This window comes from Nipponia nippon, unplaced genomic scaffold, assembly GCF_047370975.1.
Source record: "Nipponia nippon isolate SJK-2023a ecotype South Korea unplaced genomic scaffold, ASM4737097v1 scaffold_8, whole genome shotgun sequence".
Classification (NCBI taxonomy): Eukaryota; Metazoa; Chordata; class Aves; order Pelecaniformes; family Threskiornithidae; genus Nipponia; species Nipponia nippon.
The window spans coordinates 50,629,455-50,653,757 of NW_028262402.1; the positions used below are offsets into that span (position 1 = coordinate 50,629,455).

General features: G+C 38.8%; 1 protein-coding gene across 5 annotated transcripts in view; it reads left to right on the forward strand.

Annotated features, from left to right (window-relative positions):
- PDE8B (phosphodiesterase 8B) overlaps positions 1-24,303 on the forward strand; it is an 88,048-nt gene that overhangs the window by 49,556 nt on the left and 14,189 nt on the right. For all 5 annotated transcript variants that reach the window (XM_087741282.1, XM_087741281.1, XM_087741277.1 and 2 more), the window contains exons 5-15: positions 566-623; positions 6,446-6,534; positions 10,375-10,453; positions 10,985-11,125; positions 11,995-12,083; positions 12,756-12,816; positions 17,546-17,597; positions 20,563-20,640; positions 21,565-21,641; positions 22,885-23,049; positions 23,841-23,886. In XM_087741282.1, coding sequence (XP_087597408.1) covers positions 566-623; positions 6,446-6,534; positions 10,375-10,453; positions 10,985-11,125; positions 11,995-12,083; positions 12,756-12,816; positions 17,546-17,597; positions 20,563-20,640; positions 21,565-21,641; positions 22,885-23,049; positions 23,841-23,886 — 935 coding nt within the window. The remainder of the gene's footprint in view (positions 1-565; positions 624-6,445; positions 6,535-10,374; positions 10,454-10,984; positions 11,126-11,994; positions 12,084-12,755; positions 12,817-17,545; positions 17,598-20,562; positions 20,641-21,564; positions 21,642-22,884; positions 23,050-23,840; positions 23,887-24,303) is intronic.

A 24,303-nucleotide genomic window follows, 5' to 3' on the forward strand; every position in this document is an offset into this window, starting at 1 on the left:
TTACTGACTTAAATACATTGTTTATCGAATACCTTCAAAAAAGTGACCTTTCCTGTCTTTCTTAAAAATCCTGCACACTACTGAATCCATTCTAATTTTATTAATTTCCTAGCTCAATTAAAATATTAGGAAGTAGAGTGGCAGGAGAAGAACTATTCCTGCCAAGATTAGAAAATAGACAAAGTTTGCTGCTGAGCAAGACTTTACAACTTGCTTCACCTTTTACTTAATAACATTTTTTTAGATTCTTTCTCATAGGATGTCACAGGATGTCTTTTATACTCTTCATGCTTTCTTTTTGTAATGCCCTTGTGTGTCTGTGAAGAGACACAGGACTTCTGTAGAGTATCTGTCAGGTTTGCTGTAGGAATCTATAAGGTTGTAGTAATAGCTGCAAATACCTATAAATGAAGACTATAGTGTCAACTTCTATAATAGTATGATTTTATGTATGATGTATTTTATGCAAGAGCATTCTCACTGCATTCATCATGTTTAGGTAACTATGTCAAATTGATACCATCTAATTCTTAGATGTTATGTGACCATACATTTTGTTTTGTAGATCTGCTGACCAAGAAGAGACTTCTGTTCTTCCCCTTCTTAATGCAGGCTTTAATAGGGTATGTATAAATTACATATTTAATATAGTAATCATGATTGCTTCAGAAATTACAGACACTCCTACTTCCTCAAATTGAAAACTATACATTTTCTTTTGTCAAAAATTTATTGATGAGAAACCAGTGGCAGTGGATTGGGTATTCTTTTCTTTTCAACAATGTGTCCAAGAAGCATATGAAATAATCTGTGATCTAGCTAATCCTTCCAGAATAAGCAGAAATACTGAGATTAACTCCTTATGGTCTGGGCAGGTGGTGGGTGGGTTTTGTTTATGACTGCATTAAAAAAAACAATGATGGGGAACCCTGGGATTAATGTGTGCTGTGTATCTCAGTATGCTGACTAGTTACCCAGGTATCTCTGTGTGCCTCAGACTACTAGGATTCCTCTTCTAAAGGGACTACACGCCTAGTTGAGCTCCTCCTGATGTGAAGAATTTTTTTTTCCTGAGGTCTGTTGTGTTGGCTTGCACCTGCTCTTCTCAGGACAGCGTTAGAGGCTCTCCTGTGCAGGCAACAGGAGGGAAGATAACTCTTCATACTGTTTCTCAAAACAGCATTATAGGAGAGAGCAGAAAGGCAGGAGTTCTTGGCTCTGAAAATCTCGGTTCAGTTTCTTACCCTCTTCCAACCTTTGTGTGAGTGGCTTTGCATGGATATTAATGTTATGTTAATGTAATACAAGTCAGATGTAATATTGAAATCAGCCATTCATAAGGAAGGTTATGTATTGAAGCGACAGAAGCACATCAGTGGACACTGTAGTTAGGGAGAATTAACTATATATAGTTAGGACAATTAACTGTAGTAAGGAAAATCAGGGAAGGAACGGAATTAACCCAGGCAGAATATCATGCTAATATGCTCATACTGAGTCCAGTATCTGAGCTGACTCATATTTAGCTCAAGTTTCTTTACAAAGCAGGACATGCACCTGAGTTCCATTTGCAGATCATCTCAAAAAAGAGCCAATAGATCTTCCCTCTCCTGCAAGGGTATTGTGGAGGCAAAAGCATTAGCAGCAAAAGCATTTCTGAAATGCTTAGATGTTCTGAAAACTGGAAAAGTGAGGGCTAAGAGAAAGGTCAGCCCAAGAATGCTGTTTTTTTCTTAGCGTAGTTTTCTCCCTCTCTCTCTCTCTCTTAAAAAAAATAAAGGGTTTAATATTTTTAACAGAAATCTTCAATTCTTCTCAAGTCTGGTGTTTAATTTAAAAACAACGCAGAGCAATATGTTTCATGGGCTAGATTATAACTGTAGGTGTAGTACTGAGTAGAGCCAGGGGAGACACTGAGTGGCTCTGAGACACATTGTGGTGGTACACTGTCTGCCTAGGAAAGTAAAATCTTTTTGCACCTAACAGCTGTTCTAAACATTCCCTCTAGCTGTCCCAAATTTATCAGAGAGCTTGCATGATATAGTAATTCCCTACCGAAATTATTTTCAAGACTTCAAAACACGTCTGATGTCAAAGATCCTGTTTTCGCAGTGGTGAGGACATAGGAATTATTTCTGCTTGAATGAGGATAATTAGGGACTAAATCCATTAACACAAAAAAACCCCCACACACGCATAAACACACATACACAAAGATTTAAAAATACCCTTCTTCAAATAGAGAGAGAGTATATGCAGGAAATCTCTTCCTCAGGAGCAAAATGAAATTTATTTTTGGAAAATCATATCTGTTCAAATTGTAAGTTTCTCTTCACTATTTTTATTTTTACAGTCCAGCCTTTCTGGTAGCTCTATTTTGCATTATCACTGTTCATTGTATCAGCATTTGTCCTATTTTTGCTCATCTTCTTCCTCCTCTTCCCTTGACAAAACACTGAATGCAATCACTCTGTCTCATGGTGGCTGTCTTCTAAATGCATCTCCAACTTGATAAGTAAAGAGCCTGAGCTTCTAGCCAATTAGTCTGTCACCTTTTTGTAGAGTTTTGTAGACAAAACTGGACTTTTTACATCAGTTTTGAATCTAAAGATTCCGAAGTACTCCTTTAATCTTTTTGGGGGGATACTCTTGGAAATAACCTTTTTTTTTTTTTTCATGAAGGGAATAGCTGATTATTCCACTTTAAAATGTTCTGTTGCCTTCATGTGTACTTATGTTAGAGTAATATCTTTCTATGCTTATGTGTACCTATAAAATATATTGTAAGTAGTCCTTAAGAAATCACTTTTCTTTTCTTCTAATGAAATCAGTGATGATTCATCAGTATCCAGATCTGGATCAGTATGGTCACTAAAAGATCTTACAAACAGAGAGAGATTTCAGGAGTCTTGTCTATTCATTTTATAAATTCCTTTGGCATTCTTTTTATGCTGAGTTTTTTCTGTTTTTTTCTTCCTCCTCAAGAAAGTCTATTTTACTACATCTTCTGATTTTTTTCCCTGTATCATCAACAGCTTTTGTGTTTGTATATTAATGGTGTTGTTAATGCAGTACATTTATTATGCTGATTTTTTTTTCCTCTGAGCCTTATAAATCTAATAGTGATGGTCTATTTAGGATGGACTAATTTAAATAAGTGATTTGGCTTCGTAACTGATTTTAACTATGATTTAAATTAGCAAACAGGGGACCTTAATGTTTGCAGTTACTCAGTTACAACTTCGTCTTGTATTTTGAACTTTAGTTTTTTTCCTAAACAAATGTTGATTCTCATTGACAAGTTACTATTAAAACTTTCTGCTTTGCAACAAAATAAATCTTTAGTATTAAACCTAGTACTTCTTGCTAAGCAAGAAGAATGATGTGTTCCTACTAGCTGGTGACTTTTGTGGCTTGGGTCAAGTTCTGTATAGGATGACAGTGGAATCCAATTATAATGAAGTAAAATGTAATTTAAGAGTATATGTTAGTTAAATCATAGAATTATAGAACAGTTTGGGTTGGAGGGGACCTTTAAGGGTCATCTAGCCCACCCCCCTGCCCTGCAATGAGCAGGGACATCCTCAACTAGGTCAGGTTGCTCAGAGCCCTGTCCAACCTGACCTTGAATATTTCCAGGGAAAAATATTCAGCTCCAGCCATGCCTTGGCCTTCCCAACCCCATCCCTACACAACTGGGCAGCGTCCCTATACTTTTCCCAGGATATCTGTCCCTGCTTCCACTGCCTGTGCATTTCCTTCTTGTCCTTCATTTTGACCAGCAGGTCTTGACTCATCCATGCCGGTTTCTTGCTGTCCTCCCCTGATTTCTTACACCTGGGGATCGACAGCTCTTGCGCTCTATGGAAAGTGTACTTAAAGATCTGCCAGCTCTGTTCTGCTCCCTTGTCCCTGAGGGCAGTTTCCCAGGGGGTCCTATTAACCAACTCCTTGAACAGCTGGAATTTTGCTTTCCTAAAATTCAGGGTCCTCGCTTTACTCTTTGCCTGACCCATATCCCTCAGGACTGCGAACTCCACCAGTGCATGATCACTGCAGCCCAGGCAGCCTCCAGTCTTGATGTCACCAATTAGCTCACTTGCATTGGTGACCATCAGGTCATTGGTAGGGCTGTCTATTACCTGGCTTAAGAAGTTATCCTCAACGCACTCCAGGAGTCTCCTGGATTACCTACAGCTCACCGTGCTACTTTTCCAGCAGATGTCAGGGTGGTTGAAGTCCCCAGTTAAAATGTACTGTATAAATACTAGACTTTTTTAAAAGAAAGTATTGTTATCTGCCTTCTAATATTTGAGAGTTAATAGATCTTCATCTTCTTGTGCCTCATTCAGATGCACAGATTAGAAAAAGGAAATGCTTACTGCTTTTTTCAGGTCCCACTTGATTTCGCAGCTTTGAGTGAGCTAGTGAGTGAACTGCATTAGTACTATAAACTTAAATCCAGAGATTCTGTGCATCTGCAGAAGACTGTAAAACAGTTAAGAGCAGGTTTAGCACTTAAAGAAGCTGCAGTTCTTGGTCCTTAGCCAAAGAGTTGTGATGAGATAGTGGTTGAATTTTGTCAGTAAACAGCAGTGTTTAAATTTTGTCGGTAAACAGCACTGCTTTAAAATTCAGTTTATAAAGAGCTTTAGTATGTTCTAGTAAGTTTAGTTTGTAAAATAGAGTGCCATCATTCTTAAATTGTATATTATTGATAGATTTGTTTTTATATTGGTTTAAATTTAGCACGAGCATGCTTGCATATTTAAAAGAGCACTCTAAAACTGAAAATCTAAATCCGCAGTGCTGTAGAAGACAAATTTGTTTGCAGGCAGTTTGTTATGCAAAAACACATCATTTGCACCTTTGCTTCTGCCAACTTGATATTGTGTGTTTTGGTTTGCCATGCATTCTCTTAGTGTGTGAAATGAGAGTTGCAGAAATATTTTAAGATCTTAACATTAAGGAGTGAAGCAGGCCCATGTCAACAGTTATTTTTAACTTTACTCTTTTTACATTTTGCTGGCAACTTGGGATTAAGGCGTTGGTCCCCAAAACACAATTTCTCATACAGGAGAGAAGTGCAGATTTCTTAAAAGCCATTCTTTGTTCCTCGGAGGTTTGAGTGCTGCCTCTTGACTCTGAATGCAGCTGTGCTGTGAGAACGAGTGACAGCACAGGGTATTTTCTGTGAAAAGCAGAGTCGGTTGCAGGTATTTCTAAAAGAGTGATTTAACTCTTCATAGCAGAAGTTTACTAATGAGCAGTAAACTTTAACTGAAGTCAGAGAATCTACTTCTTTTGTATCAACATAAAGTTTCTGATTTCAGCAGGACCAAGCACAAGACCTTTCAGATTACTACCTTTGCCTAACAAAGAGAGGACATTCTCTGCCATCTGGAGTATCTAAAAGTTTGTCAACTGTTGTCAGCATGCTCCTTACTTTATATACTTTTCTGCACTTCTGAATTCACAGTCACAGCTCAGTGAGATTGCTTGTGGAGCAAAGTTTCTTCACCTTTTGAGCTTCAGCTGCAATATTTGCTTGAAAACAAATGAAATGCCAAATATCTTTTTTTTTTTTTTTTTTTTTTTTTTTTTTAGCATGAATGTTGTATGTCTCTAAGGTATTCCATTTCCATTCTGAATTAAGGATAAATGTTCAGAATGAAACATCAAGGCAATACCGGTTTTGTGTGAGACTGTGTTTGGGTTTTTTTTAGATTATCTGTTTCTAACTGGGTTGCTAAAACCAAATAGGAAAATTCACGGCTGAGGTTTTAGCATATTTTTATACTTGCTTTGTATTTAGATAGCCATGTTGTCTTAAGAACTAGAAAATCATTCCTGGGGAAAAGATGATTACTGAACACAAAAGGTACAACTAAAGCTTTTTATTTCTACAGAATCACAGGATGGTTGAGGTTGGAAGGGACCTCTGGAGGTCATCTTGCCCAACCTCCCTGCTCAAGCAGGGCCACCTAAAGCAGGTTGCCCAGGACCATGCCCACACAACTTTTGAAGATCTCCAAGGATGGAGACTCCGCAACCTCCCTGGGCAACCTGTGCCAGTGCTCAGTCACCCTCACAGTAAAAAAAGTGTTTCCTGATGTTCAGAGGGAGCCTCCTGTGTTTCTGTTTGTGCCCATTGCCTCTGGTCCACTGAGCACCACTGGAAAGAGGCTGGCTCTGTCTTCTTACACTCTCTCTTCAGATGTTTATATACCTTGATGAGATTCCCCCTTGAGCCTTCTCTTCTCCAGGCTGAGCAGTCCCAGCTCTCTCAGCCTTTCCTCACAGGAGAGATGCTTAATCACCCTCGTGGCCCTTTGCTGGACTCATGCCAGCTCTCTTTATAAGGTTAGAGTTCTTGATACAGGAACAGAAATAACCGTTTAAAACCATTCCAATCTATTTCATGCACTCTTGATTTGTCTTCCAGCAATTCATGGAGAATAGCAGCATAACTGCTTGTTACAATGAACTGGTTCAAATAGAACATGGGGAAGTGCGATCTCAGTTCAAATTACGGTATGTAGAAGTGTAAGAAACTGCAAACATCAACCACTTGGTCTACATAATGTATCAGGTTACCTGCTGCTTCTTCCCAGCTACACGTATATGTGCTTTGCATCTGTATGTTAACTAATATACTATACCCTCATTTCCTGCTTCTGTTCTTTTGCAAAGGACAAATTCAAGTGCCTTAGTAACAGGTACCCTGAGAAAGCTTGGTCTGTGTATGTTTTAGTCACTGGTGGTTTAAATGATGGCTTTCCTTAATGCAAAATGCAATATGTGTCCTTTATTCTGATGCTTGTTTGTATCCCATATGTCTTGAGGTGCCCATATTGAATTTGGCAATGTTCTAGCAGCCATTACTACCAGCATTACCGTCAGGGCAAGATCTTTTAGCAGAAATATCGCAGAACAATGACATTGGCTCATTTAATTGCAAGGATAGCATTTTAAAAATGCTGTCTTGTGTGTAAGGTTTATGGTCTGCAAATTTGCATGATAGTAAAACTTCATGAAGTCATTCTTGGTCTCATGTGTGTGAGATTTCACATTTGATAGCTTAAGCTGAATGCAATCTTCATCCGGCTCTTCATACCCTGAATTTTATTGTCTTGCTCAGGCAAGACTTGGTAGACCAGCAGCACAGTTTTTTATCTTAGTGAGAAATTAAATTACTTTCATTTCCTTATCACTTTTTCTTTAATGTGACTAATTTTTTATTTAATACAGGTGCTTATACATACATGTAAACATGTTTGCAATACAACTATATGAAAAAAAAGCCCTGGAAGTTGAGTGTCATGCAGAGAAGGTGTAGTTCCCTGGGTGTCATAAATTAATTCCCATTCCATCTACAGAAAATACTATCATTTTTCTACAGGTTTCAGTATCTCTGTTTAAGAAGTAGATTTTTCTAAGGTTTTCTTTGCAAATTGATCCCAAAGTGTCTTCATGTTCAAGTGAATATGTGTTTGTGTATGCAGAATGCAATTACAGTAAAATTTTCAGGAAAAAAAAAATAGAATTTGGGCTCACACAATTTTTAATACGTGTTTTCCAAAACTCAGCAGGAAAATAAAGCAGCTGTGAAATTTTAGGAGTTAATTAGGTGTTATGGTGGTCCCGACTTGGTTTGCTATTCAGTTGTAAATGCAACATGAAATGAGTGACTTCTGAATTAAGTCAGCATAGATCAGAAACATCAGTTTTATATAGAAAGATTAAGCTGTCATTCATGCACACAATGCTTGTAGTTTATGTTTCATTTCAAGAACAAGATGCAAATACAGTTTGAGCATCTCTGCATGAGTAGTATCAATTACGAATGCTGATAATTAAAACTCCAACACAGGGAGCATGATTCATACTGGCTACCATATTTTTCTGCAAGTTTATTTATAGCCATCACCAAAAAAATTCTTAACATTTGTTAAAATTGGAAGGAAACAATGTCAGTCCCCAGTGGCATTTCTTTCATCCATATTGTTTATGGAAACAGCAGTATACCACCCACTTGTAATTCTGCTTGCTTTTGCTCTCTTGAATGTAAGTAAACTGTGATCCTACTTCCTTTCAATTTATGTAAATAATAATATTATATAAAATGTATTCTGTGTTACCATGTCTATTGTATATTGATAATACACATTATATATATTCATGTGTGTGTGTATATTCACATCCCCTCTGAACATGACTGTTTTGGGAACCTTTGGCAGCATTGCAAAATACTATGAAAAAAAGGGTGGTATTTTTGGGTTTGCTACTCCTACTTCCAGATGCAGTTCCAGAATAGTTAAGCAGTTTAAAGAGTTTAACAGATGCAGGCCCAGGATAGTTAAATAGTTAAATACTCGTCATCGTATAACAAGCACAGGTAACTCTTATAAGCAACATTTGTACTAACATCTGGGGGTATAGAGTAGCCTTTTAAAAGATAAACTTTCTGAGAAGGCATATTTGTAACTTGGAGAAGCTGATGCCTTGCAACAGAGGATTTCCCCCTACCTCTGCCTGACTAGGCAGGTGCTCTAAATGAATTTGCCATTGAAAACTAAGCAGAACTAGTGTTTGGTAATGCTATTTGGTTATAACCTGCTTTCATCTGTGTGGTTTAATTAAATGGGAGAAAAAGTGTTGCACTCTATGGCTATCCCACTGGGTCTCTGATCTGTTTGCTGTCTCAGTAGGTCTTCTACACAGCTTTGCAAAAGTGAAAGGGAAGAGAGAGTATTTTCAGAAAGTTAGTCAATGGAATTAAAACCAGGATATTTCAGGTGTTCAGATAAAAGAGAAGCATGGTCAAAAAGTAGGACCAGCCCAAGAAAGCAGTATATAAGGTCATGTCAGTGGTCAGAAGTATCTTCCCATTCCAAGCGGGGACTCCACTTCTCCACATAGCTGCTTCTGGTTTGAAGCTTGGTTGGACATCTGTGGCAGGTGTGTATTAACCAAAGAGGATATGGGCCATTTAAACTTGTAATTTTGCTGGCTTGGTTGCCAGATCAAATGAAAATACTAAGGTTTGAATAGTGCAAACATAGCTGTGTGTTTTCTTGCAGAAAGTTTACATAATGGCATTTGTTAGCAGCTGGTGTGCCAGACAGGCATCTATCACTGAGATACATTTTTTTTTCACACAGCACAAAATCACACTTTGAGCTGGCTTGGACTGCTAGAAAATCACTTGTAAAATTACAGTGGGAGCTCCTTTTATTGTATGAGCTGAAATACTGCTGTCATCTTCTGTACACAGCACTTTTTCCTACAAATCTTCATCCACATGGCTGTGTGTCTGTGTCTCCGTGTATATCTCTTTGTGTATCCTATTTGTTTTTGAGTTACTTCCATGATGAGCAGAACTAGCGATATCCTGTATTTCTTAATACTCTAGTCATCGGTATTAACTCAAACCCCACTATGTAGTCTGGGAGCTAGATGTTCCTTTTAGGTAATAACTGTATACAAGAATGTTTATGCATGGTGCATTTATGTTCCCTGAAATGACAAGTACATAGAAGATAGTTAGTTTGTGTTTAGTCCAAATCAAAGATGAAGTACGGACATCTATCAAAGCAAGTATGCCTGGGTTGTTTCTTTTAGTATGCACTCTCTCTATATATATATAATTTTTTTTCTTTCTAGTATTAGGAGCCTATATTAATGTTAAACCTTTCCTGTGTAAATCATAATTTAAGCAGTTTAAATTTTGTAGCAAGAAGGCAAGACTTTTGTTTTCCTGCATTAGTTCAAAGATAGCCCTGAAAAAAATGGGAAACGAAGATAATTTTGGCCCTTAATAAAGATCAGGAGGTATGGAAATCAAGTCACTGAATTATTACTTGGATGCAGGAAAACTGATATTTTTCTGACTAGGACTTTGAGATGCCTTAAATTGTTTCCTTTAATTGTGTTGTATTACAGCTTCTTTGATAGTGCTGATCTATTCACTGTATTGAAAACTTTGTATATATCTGCTATGGTGATTGTTGTGTTCCCTATCTTTAATGATCACAAAACTTTCTATTCTGATATAACAGCCATTTGTTATTTTTACTGCTAATTGTTAGTGCCTGCTGCCTAGAGCATATTTGGAGAAAGAAGTATACTATTAAGGTGTTGCAGTACCCATAAGCAATTTTACAATGTGATCTGCAGTAAAACCACATTTGCAATAGGGATGTCTGAAGCTGATTTTCCTGAAAAAAATCATAATGGAGATAGTGACATGGTTTAGTTAAAACAACATACTACATTGTGATTCATCTACCAATAAGTACAATATAATAATGTATTTATAGTGAGCAAAATGTTCTAACAATAAAACTAATGTGAATCATTTGCTAATTTCAGGGCTTGTAATGCAGTGTTTACAGCATTAGACCATTGTCAGGAAGCTATAGAAATAACCAGTGAAGATCATGTTATTCAGGTAAGGGGAAAAAAGTTAACTATTTTGTAGAACTTGGAGAGAGGAACCCCAAAGACATCTTTGCTCAGTAGTTTCTGTTCTATTTCAGTATTTTAGTTTTGTTGCCCATTAGAAAGCCCTGTGCAATGAACTGCCTTATTTCTGGATGCTGCACATTGATGCCTGTTGTATTTTTAAGACTTTTCCTTCAGTAACTTTATTTAGATGATAATTTTCAGTAAAGTAATGTTGCTTATGGTAAAACCATCATGAAATCTGTAGCAGAACGAGCTAACATGCACAGTAAGAGTTTTGTTCTCTTTATGTGCCTTCTGATAACAGTTTACATATTGCCTTCTGTGTTCAGCTCCTTACTTGAATAAAATGTTTCACCATTACATAATATTTTTATATGAAAAAACACCGAATTGTAGGGATGTGTGGTTATGGCTTTAGATGTACAACTTGTAACACTTTGGTAGTTTTATGTGAGTAATTATTCTTTAATTATGTTCTTTTTCATATTATCCTAAACTACTTTTGTTTTGGCAGTATGTTAATCCAGCCTTTGAACGGATGATGGGGTATCACAAGCGAGAGCTTATTGGCAAGGAACTTACTGAACTACCAAAAAGTGATAAAAACTGTGCAGATCTTTTAGACACTATCAACACATTTATTAAAAAAGGAAAGGTAAGTAAATAAAATAAACTCATGCAAAATTGCTTTAGATTTCTATTCTGCTTTATTTTTAATGCTCTAGGTTTAAGAACACAGGATGTGGTTTTCATGAGTGCACATGCAAGACCAGAATTCTGCTCCTCAGATGTCTTAGGAGCACAACAGCCCATGCCTCAGACAAGTGACTACAAATTTCTTTAGCTTTGCTTTTAGGATCTGACGGAACTCCTCTACCGATCTGTTGGCTTAAGATCAATATAAGAACATTTTCTGTGTTTCTGTTTTGCTTAGAGCCCATGGAGCTTTTGTTAGTTGGAACAAAACAATTTGTCCCTCAGTCAGTCTCTCAGGTGGCTGCATCATCAAACCAAAAGGTTTAACTGTTCTGTCATCACTGCAGAGCCTTCATTGACTGCATGCTTTAAGCATCATGTGGCATAATCAGTTGTGACCAAAATATATCAGCACCCAGCGGGGTTTGTTTTTCTAACTATCGCTTGACAACTGACAATTTCAAAGCTGAATGGTGCTCAGCGCAGAGTTTGGTTCTGCAGCTCCCAGGGGAGGTACTCTCTGGATACCACGGCTTATGGTGGTACCCAGCAAGAATGTTTGTAACCCCTCAAAGCAGATGATTCCTAAAGTTCATTGTAAAAAATGTATACTGTCTCACAAGAGAAACATATTTACACTGTCCTTAAATTAGCAAATGCCTGTTAAAGGTGCTACTCTGTATTAATAATTTTTACACTATTTTTAAAAATACAACCATGAGATAATATGTAATTATTTACCATGTAAGGACTATGTAATAATAAATGAATATTTGACTGCAAGCTATGTATTCTTAGATGCTGTCTCTGTTGTGTGTGTTTGCTTAGGAATGGCAAGGAGTTTATTATGCAAGAAGAAAATCAGGAGACAGTATCCAGCAGCATGTGAAGATAACACCTGTGACTGGTCAAGGAGGGTAACTAACTTGTCCAGGACATAATTGCTTTCTGGTTTTTAGGGCCTTCTCTCTGCTTTTGCCATCTGTAAGTCTGACATGAACCTCCATGTATTTAGTAGCAGGTGATGATATAACGGCTGACTTCAAGCAATGTGGAAAGAATAAGCAAAGTTGAGAAGGTCATGTTCTTTGCTGACATTTGTCCATTTTGATGTTGTCATATGCTGGCTAAAAGAACTGTAAAGTCATAACAATTAATAGTGTTACTGCTATAAATACCTGCAGGCTGATGTTTAGGTTCATGTTACCATGCATTTCTTTATGAAGTTATTCTACAGTATCCAAACTGTTACCCAGTCAGCTGGAAGGATCAGCAGCTAAGCGATCCCCTTGTTTGTGTGGGTGCTTGTATGTGCTCACACGTTTGCAGTGTAGTATGGGCACATTGCCAAATTCTGCTCCCAGATGTGCAGGTGAACTCCTGCAGGAGCAGAAGGACCAGGCATCCTGGGACAAAAACATAGCTGTAACGATGAAGGAGTGCTTGTCACCCAGTCATCTGTATGGTATTGAGTTTGGTATCTTGTTTGATGAGGGCATGGAGACCACTGCTTTAGAAAACAGCAGCATATCACTTCACTTCTCTCTTTACCATTTGATATGGTAACATGTGATTATTTCTGTTGCTAGGAAAATAAGACATTTTGTGTCCCTCAAAAGGCTGCATTGTACCAATGAAAACAACAAACAGGTATTGTATTTCTTTTATGTCATAATTTTCATTGCTTTTAGTAAACTGATACTTTTTGGTTTAGAAATTGATATTTTTCCAAGAGGATGTGATCTGTATGGTCAACGAGATTCTCATTGATTGTTGGAGCAAGCAAGAAAACTTCAGCATTTGCATGGGCTATTCTTCTTTTGTAGGACTGCTGAGTAGAGAAAGAAAGGCTTTAATTCTCTGAAGCGTGGATGTGACAGCTGAGTCCATGATACTGTGGAGCAACATAAACCATAGTCCAAAGGGAGTTCAGGGGCTTTTTTCTAGAGCTGCTCTTGCCAATCTGATCTGGTGTACTTATGTCTCATAATGACCTATGCTTAGCTGTCACAAGGTTTGCCAATGTGTGGGTGTTGAATAAAGTGTACCCTTCACGCAGGACCTCAGACATTGCATGCTCATCAGAACATGTGTTGTGGAGGTGTGTAATCCAAGCCATAACCCAAGTAAACCAGCAGTAGCAGCTGACCCCAGTCTTTTCAGTCCAGGCACTTATCCACGCGAGCAGGTCCTGCAACAAACCTGGTGGCATGGGGAGCTGTTTGTTGTCATCCGCTCCTGGTTCCCTCCCTCTGAAAGTGTCTGAAGCAAATGATCATATCACGTGCTTTGCCTCAAAAATACCATAGTACATAGCCTGTGGAGTAAAGAAGTTTGGACTTTTGTGAACAAAGGAGTGAAAACTGTCTTCAGCCTGTGGTCTATAGAGGTGAGATAGAAAGTGGAGAGCATAGGAAGTAGCTGGCAACATTTCAGACTGAGGATGTGCTTGGGAAACATGACATGTTTCCATGTTCTTTAGGGGAAGGGTGATGTATCTTGGTTTATTTAGAATTTTAATGTGCTTTTATCCATTATGTGGGTAAAGACACCTATGCATAAAAGGTATTTAGAAAGTCACTACTATTTCTAGTTGCCCCTTCTTAAGTATTAACACATTATTGGAAAACTTCCACTATTGGAAGAAGCTCATAGGTGGTATTCTGTAAAATTTGACTGTTGAAACCATCCCCCTTGCACAAGTTTTTGTGGGGTCAGGTAGTAACAATTCAAAGGAGAAATCCACATAACTTCTGAAAGAACTTTGAAGGTCTATCACTGAAAAACAAGGCTCAAAATGTTTTAAACTGACCTCATCTTTGAACTAAAACATGGCTTTTAGTATTAGCAGCGAAGTATCATTTACAGTAGCAGGATGTTTTAAAGTGCTCAGGCTACAGTGCAAGAGAGTTTTGTAATAGAAGCAGTGCTAAAGTTACATGTATTTCTTTTTAATTCATTATTTAAACCTCATTGCTGTTATTGTTTCATTTATAGCTGCTTTGATGTGGATTGGAAAGTGAGATACAATTTGATGTTTTTTTCTATAATATACATAGAGCTGAAAGACTGGTACAGGGAAGTGTGGATGTGATACTCTTAGGGCAAGATACACAGTACAAAACAATTACAAACTTGCAGCCATCTGTAAAAAGCAGCAGTACGAATATAGATAAAAGTCCTTCTTTTTGCTGTTTTTCATTGTCCCGTTCATTGGGCTGCCTAAGCCAGTAAGCTTAAGAAACAAATTTTAGTTAGAGACTTGTGTCCAAGGCCACATTCATATTGTCTGTACTACTGGCACTGTTGGAAAGCACCATCAATTCATGATTTTTAATATTGGTTCATGAGCAGTTATTGGTAATTAAAGCACTAATGCAACGAGCTATAGGTCTGAGGAGCTTTACACATTTGGTGAGCCCAAGGAATATGGCCTTCAAAGGGTTCTCCACAGATATAGAGATCTACCACAAAGTTAAAGACTGTAGCCTAACAGAAAGCATGATCTGTGGAGACTTAAGGTTCATTGGGGAAAACACAAGGTGCATTCAACAGAACTAGGTAATTATTCTGTTTCACTTCTGTGGTGGGAATGTCTTCTGCCTGTAGTAGAGCATCAAGTGTTCTTGCATTGCAGGAAAAATTCACACAGTGTCTTGGAATTTGGGGGTTTTGGGGGTGTTTTTGGTTTTGAGTTGGCTTTTTTTTTTTTTTTTTCATTTTAGATGGGCAGTGATGGTGACATATAGGACTATCTATATTATATTCATGACTTCTTATAGTTATTTTTGTAGCCATACCGATGTGACAGTGTCAATCCTGGTCAATATTTGGACACTGCGGTTTTCCTAAAATCCATGCCTGAATACTTGCAGCAGTAGAACTTTTCTCTGCTCTGAAGAAATATTAGGTTTCTTTTCAAGCCACAGATAATTCTTTATGGAAGGATAAAAGGAAATCAAGCAAACTATTTATTTACTTACAGAGTGCTAAAATCTGTCATGATTCAAATTTTGATGCAAATGTCTAATGTTTCACTGCATCAACATAATTATAAATGGCTTGATCTCAGCATTCAGACATTGTATGCAGACTTAGAAACATCCTTACATTATTATGCATTGTTTCACCTTAAAAAATGTAAACGTGTTCTTTGTCATTACTGACAGCCTCCATAAGGAATATCACAGTATGATTAGAGATCACTGTGTAGGAACCTTCATGGATTTCTATGCCAGATTTATCACATACAAAGATTATGCGTGTTAGATTTATGCACGGAAAAATAAATACATCTGCGAGTGTATTAAGTGTTCTTCAGTGAAGATTTATGAATGGGGATTGACTTTCATGTGACTATTCCCGTGTGCTGAAGTCTAGGTAATGATTAATGCTGCCTTTGTCAATTTGAGACCTGGCAGGATAGAGTCCAGTGTTTGCACATTCATAAATTTACAACAGAGGTGGTGTTTCTCCTCTTAAGAACATATCAGCCTAAGATTAACTGTGTAACTGCCCTTGTAAGTTACCTATGTGGCTCTTTCAAGTCATGCCTGCAGAAGGGGTAAGAGAAGTATTCAGACCTGAAATGTGGTCTGTTTTATTTTTTTAGTAGAGCACTTAGAGGACTGTGCCAATGTTTTCTGCCAGTTGTGCAGTAGACAACGATATACCCATGGGCTCTGAGAGAAGCTCCGATTTGGGACCAGAATGAGCAGTTCAGATGCCTTGCGTCAGTGTAACATATCTGATGAGCTTCCTCCATTTTACTCTGTTTGGATGAGATGATTTCTCTGAGAGTTCCTGCATGATTACAAGAGAGGTGTTTAAGCTTTTAAAATCAGTTTTCTGGAGGAAGAGTGGTTCCTTACACTCCCTTGAACAAGATTTACTTGGAGGATAAGCATAGGATTTCCCCTTCCTTTTTTTTTCCCTTCCTATTCATTACAGAAAGCCATTCCTGAATTTTGGGGTTTTTTTCCTTTCCATTCTCTTCTCTTTCCCTTTCACCCTCTTCCCCTCCTGCCCTCAATAGCAAAAAGGAAAAAAAGACAGAAGGTGTGCAAGAATGATGGAAATGAGAATTTTTATCATTCCTTTCCTTTCTTTCCTGAATAATCCCTGTAAGGACCCTGCAGGCTGCACTGTCACAAATGATATGGGCGCTAAGAGTGCGTAAGTGCAACCTTGCCATACTCTCCTTTTAACTCACAGGTTACAACCATGGATTTCATGCTTCCATGCAATCTAGTGCTTTGCCACAGGCAGGTGATGGATTTGGTCAGAGGAGCCAGTCACCATAGATTAGACGACAGTACTGGCCTCCTAAATATGATGTGTAATGAATAATATGTAAGTGTAGTGTCAAGCACAGATGTTTATTCATCTAAAGTAGAGGGTATGTATACCTTCTCTAGTGAATACTGTAAAAAAATGCATTCTTTTTACTCCTTTTCAGTGTCTCTGTTAGCTATACCTACATATGTCGTGCTAATTTTATAGGGAAGACTTGAGGAACTGAAATTTTTTCTCAGTTTTCCTATTAACAGCAAAATACTTCCTTGTAACCATGTAACGAAGGAACAGGGTGAAGTGATTAGCAGGTATTAAACTGCCATGCATTGGACAGGCTGTGCTTTTGTTTCTGAGCAGGATGGGAGAACAGAGGAGTATTTAATCTGTGTCACTGTAGACCAAGCAATAGGTGTAAACTTTAAAATGATGGAAATATTAAATTCTAAGAAATATTGAAATATCTATCGGTGGAGCTACTCAAGATGTTTCAGAAGCACAATGAGTTAAGATTTTGTGTTTAACTTTTTCATTCATGAGAATGATTAAAAATTACTTGGAAATAAAGAAAGTTCTGATGGATGACACCTACCTCTACCCTTCAGTTGCTAGAGAGTTGGCTTTGTAACTGGGTTTTTTGAAGTCTGGTTTATCCATGAAAAGATGCATGAAAAATTAGCTTAGATAGTACTAAGAAAATGGTTTTTAAATTACTGTACAGAGGGAAAAAATGAACATTTTAGGATTTTTTTTTTCTTTTTGTGTTTTATTCCTGGATTCTTTCAGGTTTACATGCAATTTGCCCTTAAAGCATGAATGTTAGCTCTCTTGCAGACACAGGCATTAAACAGGAATTTAGTACATAAAAGCACTATTGTATCTGTGATTTCCTGCATTGCATATCTGTTTACTTTCATATTATTTCTCTACATCTAATTACACCCAAAGAATAGTCTTTGCCAAACACTTCTTTTTAAAATAACTGAACAGTAAATGTTGGATAAAGACAGTGTTGAATGTAGCCCTTTTAAAATCTTTTTGTATTCTTTTTCTGTACATATATATTTCACTCTTGGTGCATCTTCAGCTCTACAAGAGTCACCGTGATGAGAAGTACACAGGAGACAATTCTCAGTCAGGTTAGAATACTATCATTTACCTTTATATACCACTGTGCTTAGAGGTCGTGGCCGGGTGCTTTGCTGGTATGAAATGTCTCTTCCCTCTGTCAAGTCAGTGGTCAGAGCAGATCGCCAATGACGGATGCCAGCTGCTCTGATGTTGCACCACAAATTGGATTTGTAACCGTCATTAATAATTCAATCTCCTGCACAGACCTCTTGCCGTGCATTTGGAGTTAAGATGCATTGCTCTTCATTATATTAAAACACTGTGGCTGATCCTGAAGCTGATGTACCTTGGCACACCTTTCTGTTTGAAATTATTGTGGAACTGTGCTGATTTGTGCCAGCTGATCTGCCCTAGTGTTTCCAAGTTTAGGACCTGTCAGCAGGCCATTGGTTTGGCCTCAGCACAGGGCTAAGATAGTTGCCTGTAGCGTCCAGGCTAGAGCTAGTCATGTGCAGTCACCGCTGAGTTGTTGCAGCGTGTCTACACAACCCTTGCCCTGTGTCTCAGGTGGGTTTGCTTACTTGCAGACAGCACGTTCAAGCTCTCGGTAACTTCTGCAGCTAGCTTTTGACTAAAGGTGTGGAGTATAAGGGGATAATCACTGCTTCCGATGCTGTGTAATGTTTGGAATAACCATTTTCCCTGAAGAAGGAGGCACTAAAGGCCAGTTTTAAGCTTGTCATTCTAGTGATCTGAGCCAGATGCAGCACTGCTGTCTTATTCTGAGTGAACAGGTTCTCGTGCCCTGTTACCTTCTGGCACCCGAGGCCCTTCCCACTATGAAACACTGGGCAACATTGCTGTGCAATGTCAGGCAGCTTCTGACTTTCACATGGGACAAGGATATAACATACCAAGAGCATGGGAAGTGACTGCTTGACAACCTCTACTTCTTCAAGTAGCATAAGAATATGTACAAGCATTGGAGAGCTTTGTGGTACCAAACAATAATGGGCAGAGGGGAGAAGAGATAATATATGCAATTTGCTGCTCTCATTACCATTGCTGCCATCAGAACTGATCCATCATGTGTTAAACTGTTTGCTCCTGTGTCCCCGTAATAAATGCAGTTTTTCTTTCTCACTGTTTCTTTCCTGCAAACAGCGGAAGGTGAGAAGGCCTGTGAATTAAGCTGAAGAACACTTGTTACTAGTTAACGCATAGTTACTAGCTTACTAATGTGTTTTACAGATTAAGTGGGGCATTTAGGTTTGCTCATTATTGTCACAGATTTCAGCAAGACTGGGAAGCCACATCCCATGAAGCCATGTTTATGACCACTGTGCAGTGAAAGCAGGCAACCTTAGAGTCACGCATATGTGATGTAGGTTATCCCCCCCTGCAGTCCATGGTTGTGCTCCAAGAATAAATTCCCAGAGCCATGGGCATATACCAGTATGTGATGATGGTAGAAAAATAATCCATGTGTATCGTGCTGTTAGCGATGGTGCGATTTGTAACACATCTGGATGGGGAGACATTCCACTGACCAGGTGAAGGAAAATTTTTTATTTAGGCATTTAAATATTTTCAGCTGAAAATGTAGAATGGCACAGAGTAGCTTTTATGCACCTGTGACTGTCTAAGTGGCACTAGCAAAGCTTCCAACTTGCTAGTTGGTATTTAATACAAGGAGAGTTGTTTTGTCTGCTACTGCCACTTGCAGCTATGTTTATGTGTAAATGTGCCTTACATTAAACTCCTCCAAATGTTAATGCAGGAAAGGGGTTTGAAAGATGAGTCCTATCAAATAAATAAAATAATTTAACATGCATTAGTTATTCCCTGCTCTTAGCTGTCAACAGACGAAAATGCTGTCAGGTTCTCCAGTCTGGACTACAACAAAACAAAAAGACCCAAGCTGTCTTGTAAAGCTGTGGTAAAGAAAAGAATTAAGATAGAAACTGTATTTCAGTCATTTTTAAGATGGATATATTTTTAATTCCGGAGAATTGTATACTAACATTTTATTTTGCTAAAGACAGGCTGCATATATTCTGTCTTGTAACACTGCTATGCAAATTGATCCTTATGTTGAGAATATCAATTTTATGATATTTCTGATTCTTCACATGGTGGGTATCTCCCTTTCAAACCTTGCTGGGGTCTCTGATCTTCTGATCTTTGAGCATAATTTCAGATACTCTGGAAATAGGTGCCATAGAGACTCTTGTGAAGAGGTGCACAGATGCAGGGTTGATGTTTTTAAACATAAGGAAGAGTGCAGACTGTAATATTTTGGAGAAAAATGAAATTTTACCACATCTTTTTTTCTTTTTCTTTTTTCTTTTTTTTTTTTGAGGCTCTTTCCAGGCATTTCATCCAGCTATTGCATTTGTCTGGATGTGATAAGTTCTCTTGCTGTAGCAATTTCAAGAATGACAGCTTGGTGCGTGGTTAATTTTCACAGCAACTGAACTGATTGTTTATAATCATTCTCAGTATGTTGGATTTTTCTTAAACACGGGGTGCAAACAATTATTGCAATTAAAAGCAAAAACTGTCTGAGGCTGAATTTTGCTTGGGCTTCAAGAGTGTAGACTAAGACAGGATTTTTCTCACTGAGTTAAACTCTGGCTTGTTCAGTGGTCAGTGGAGAGCAAAAGGGACTTGCAGGAGGGGTTCAACCCACCTGCCTGAGACATTTCTCCTAAAGCAGGATCTTTGACAGCTACCTTAGAAAAAGACAGCCTGAAAGACTGCTGCTTTTAGGCAGCTAAAGTTAGGTAAAGCGACTCCCCTGTTCCATAAGGTGTCTTGACTTCTTCATTAAACAGCTTTCCAGATGACTTTAGACAAGTTGCTGTAAATTGACAGATACCGAGTCCCTTGTTCTGATGTGCAGAGATTACAATATTTCCCCCTCTTATTTGGTTTCATTAAGATCATTTAATTAAATGTCCAGAATTTTAGATGGAGGAGATGCTGTAGAGGTCTTGATGCATTTTTAAAGCTTTTGTTTTGTATTTACAGAATCCCATTCCTTCAGATGCAAGAACAGAAGGAAAGACTCAACTGACATTAAGTCAATAACATCTCAAAGTAGTGATGGTAAGAAAGTACACCGTCAAGAATGACATTATAAATAAAGAACAGACTTGCCCTAGGCAATAAAAAAGCAGAATGAAAGAGGAACCTGAGTGATTCACAGCTGATTAAACACAGATTACTCCAGGTTTTCTGTAACTGCTATAAAATTTCTATATTCTGATTTGCAAAACAGTGCCCCAGCATGAGTACCAGCATCACTATACATGCTTGCAGCACGCAGTGCCTTCACAACAAGGAGGAATGGCTGTGCCGCGGGATGGGGGCAGCCTGCTAAAAGAGTGCGTGATGAAGCATTAGTTCCACCTCTCCTAGAAAGCTGCAGCTTGTGCTCCCAAACCAGTGTTTTGGTGTCATAAGTGTGGGACATGAAGGGATCTATTGCTGCTGGTTACTTGAGAGTAGTACTTCTTGCTCCTGATCTCATTTGTGACTGCTCGCTGGGGCTCGACAGTGGTGGCAGAGATGTCTTTCTGCCCCAGTATGTAGTGAGAGAAGCACAGCTTACAGTGAGCAAGAACGGGTTTCATTGGAGCAGCTGTATCACTGAGATGAGGGGCATACATACACATGCTCTCACAGGAGGAGCCATGTCTGACAGAGGTCCATTGCAAACAAAGAGAGAGTGGTAGGTACTGGCCATGAAGTATAATATAGCTTAAGTATAGCTTTATGTCAGTATAGCTGAGGTGACAGATGGACAGAAGAACTGACAGCAGAAGTGAGGGGTGGCTGCAAAGGAGGTAGACAACAGTGCAAGAAATTAAACAGTAAAGCAAGAACTTGCAGGAGGGGAAATAGAAGAGAAACAGGAGATGAGGCTGGATTCTGTGGTGCTGTTCCCCAGTGACAGCCTTCTGCTCTCTTTAAATGTTGTCATCTGATTTACACTCTGCAGCACATTAACAGTGCTCTCTTTAATGGCAGCTCCAAGTTTACAGACCCGGCGGTACTCTTCCATGGCAAGGATCCACTCAATGACAATAGAAGCTCCTATCACAAAGGTGAGTCCTGAGCACGGCCTTTTCCACAAACTCAGAGTTTGGAGTTGCTCTCAGGGAAGTATGTAGTTTGGGGCAGGACAGCCAGGGGTTTCCCGCACCTTGTATTTAACAGAATAATTTAAATATTTTTTTTTTCTTTCCACTTTCTGCATCTCATCATTTCATTCCAAATCCTAGTCATAAGGAAGAATATTAAAAAGGGGAAAAGGGTGTCCTTGCTAGATGCACTGCTTGTGGCAGGAAGGGGACCCTGCGCTGTTGGGCTGTGCATGTGTAGGAGGACATGTGCTTCCAGTCTCACCTTTGCTTTTACCATTGATATAAATACCAAGATAGCATGCAGAGGAAGGAGCACCTGCACCATATTCTGTCCCCTGAATTCCCTGCAGTCTTGTCTTCACCATCTGTGTTATACAAACTCTGCTGTCACAAACCAGCTGCAGAATCACTTGTCCTGCAAACCAGGGTGCCTGCCATCTCCCACCCTCAAACCATTTTTAACTCTCTCCCCGTCTTCTCTTCCTGGCATCAAGCTCTTTACTTCCCAGCACCACCATGCCTGTGAGAGCAGCTGACTTTGTTCCTTTTCCTTCTCCCCAGGCATACCTGCCTGTAACGTCCCCACTGCAGCTTCTGATTGCTGGAGAAGACAGCACTGGGACTTTCTCCCTCTCAGTCCTGGCAGTGCCAGGAGTAGTCCTTGGTGCTGCTGTGTCAATGGTGTGTTCCCAGATTGTGGCTGAGACACAAGGTGGGAGGCAAAGAAGAGCCATCTTCTTCTCCCTAAACCACAGCCCAGTTGTTCCTGCTCTGCGCCCTTCATTTTCACATTGAGAAAATTAAGGTTTTACATCCAATATCAGGATATCTGAGTCACATCCAGGAGTTCGTTTGTTTGCTTTTTTTCCTCTGGGGACTGAATGATTGCTTCTGAGCAGCCCTGGCTATGCTGAAGGACTGGGACATGGCTAGTTCTTGGTCTACCCACCTGCAACTTTTTCAGATATTTCACACCCTGCTGCTTTCACTTCCCAGGAGTTTGCCAGTTATAAAGAGCAGATGGATATCAGGGAATCATAGCACAAATCTACATTTTCAGAGTTGTACTTTAAGGGTTGTGGGAAATTACATAGCATTTGCTAAATGGGAAGTAGCATAATCAAAACAAGAATAAAGATTTTGTAATAAGAAAAGACAGAAGTGCCATTCACTCATCTTGCCTGCCTCCTTAATCTGCTTTCAGGTTATTAATATAATTAATGCTGCCCAGGAAAACAGCCCCATCACAGTAGCAGAGGCCCTGGACAGAGTTCTGGAAATCCTGCGGACAACAGAACTTTACTCCCCTCAGCTAGGTACCAAAGATGAAGATCCTCACACAAGTGATCTTGTTGGAGGTCTGATGACTGTGAGTAAAATTAGCAAAGATGAAATTACTGCTACCAATGTCCTACATCACAGTTCAGTGCTCTGCTGTGCTAAAATTTCACAAGCAATGGGAAGGGGACTCATAATTCATGACCATTTCACTTAAGTATTTTGGCCTCTCTACTAACAGTAGGCACCAAGACAAAGTAAGATATGGCCATCTCAGTCCATTGGGTGCATTCATCCTCATACATAAGTGAACACAGTTATCACTAGAAACTACATCATCCAATCTGATTTGTCTCAGGGAGCTGCTTTTTAGAAACCCTACAAGCTTAGATGAGATGAAAGGGATTGCCCTACACGTGGTCCAGTGTAAGAGTGAGGTTACTTTAATCAGGTTCTGACTTTGGTCCTGTAACAGCAGCAGCACTGTCTGCCAGAGACAGACCGCCTAGATTTCATCATGGTTTACCTCATTTTTTAATGTACACTGAGCTAATCCTTTGCAAAATAATAGAAAGAAAATGAAAAATTATAGTGGTTAATTTCAATGATGAAATCCTGCAGGTGCCAATGAAAGGCTCAAGGAGGGCAATATGCTGTACAGTGAATAATATCCTTTCTGGAGATCTCATACTAGTGTTCCTTGGATCCTTTCATGTCTGTTTTGACAGACCTTAAAACAAGGATGCTTCTTGTAGAGCTACAATAGGAGCAGTGCTTTTAGTACCCAGGAATAGTGCCTAAAGAGAAACTGCATGGAGTGTTTTTGCAATTAATGATGCATGGATACTCTGCCTAAAACTTACAATAAACTTGCTTTTTCAGGATGGATTGAGAAGACTGTCAGGAAACGAGTATGTTTTTTCTAAGAGTAAGCCACTATTTTAAACTTCCCTTTGCACGTGTGACTTCTTTTGTAGATGCTAGTGACATAGAGCTCCAAGCTAATTTGCAGTGGGATGTATGTCTTTGGAAATGGTTGTCTAAGTGACTGCAGAACAAGTGCTAGGCTGCCTCCATTTTGGAGTTGAAGCAGGTTCAAATAATTAGAATAATACATTTCTAAATGTAGAAAATGAGACTAGGAAAAAACTAAATTGTCACTCAAAGAAATGTTCACTGATCTTTTTGGTTTATATCCAGATCATCTGTAATAATATAAACCATATACATTATAGGCTTTTACAGACTTTTTCATGTCAGGAAAAGAGTTGTTTTCCTTGAAAAAGAGTTGTTTTCTAAAGGGAATTCGGGGGGGGGGGGGGGGGGCAGAAATAATGCAGAAATG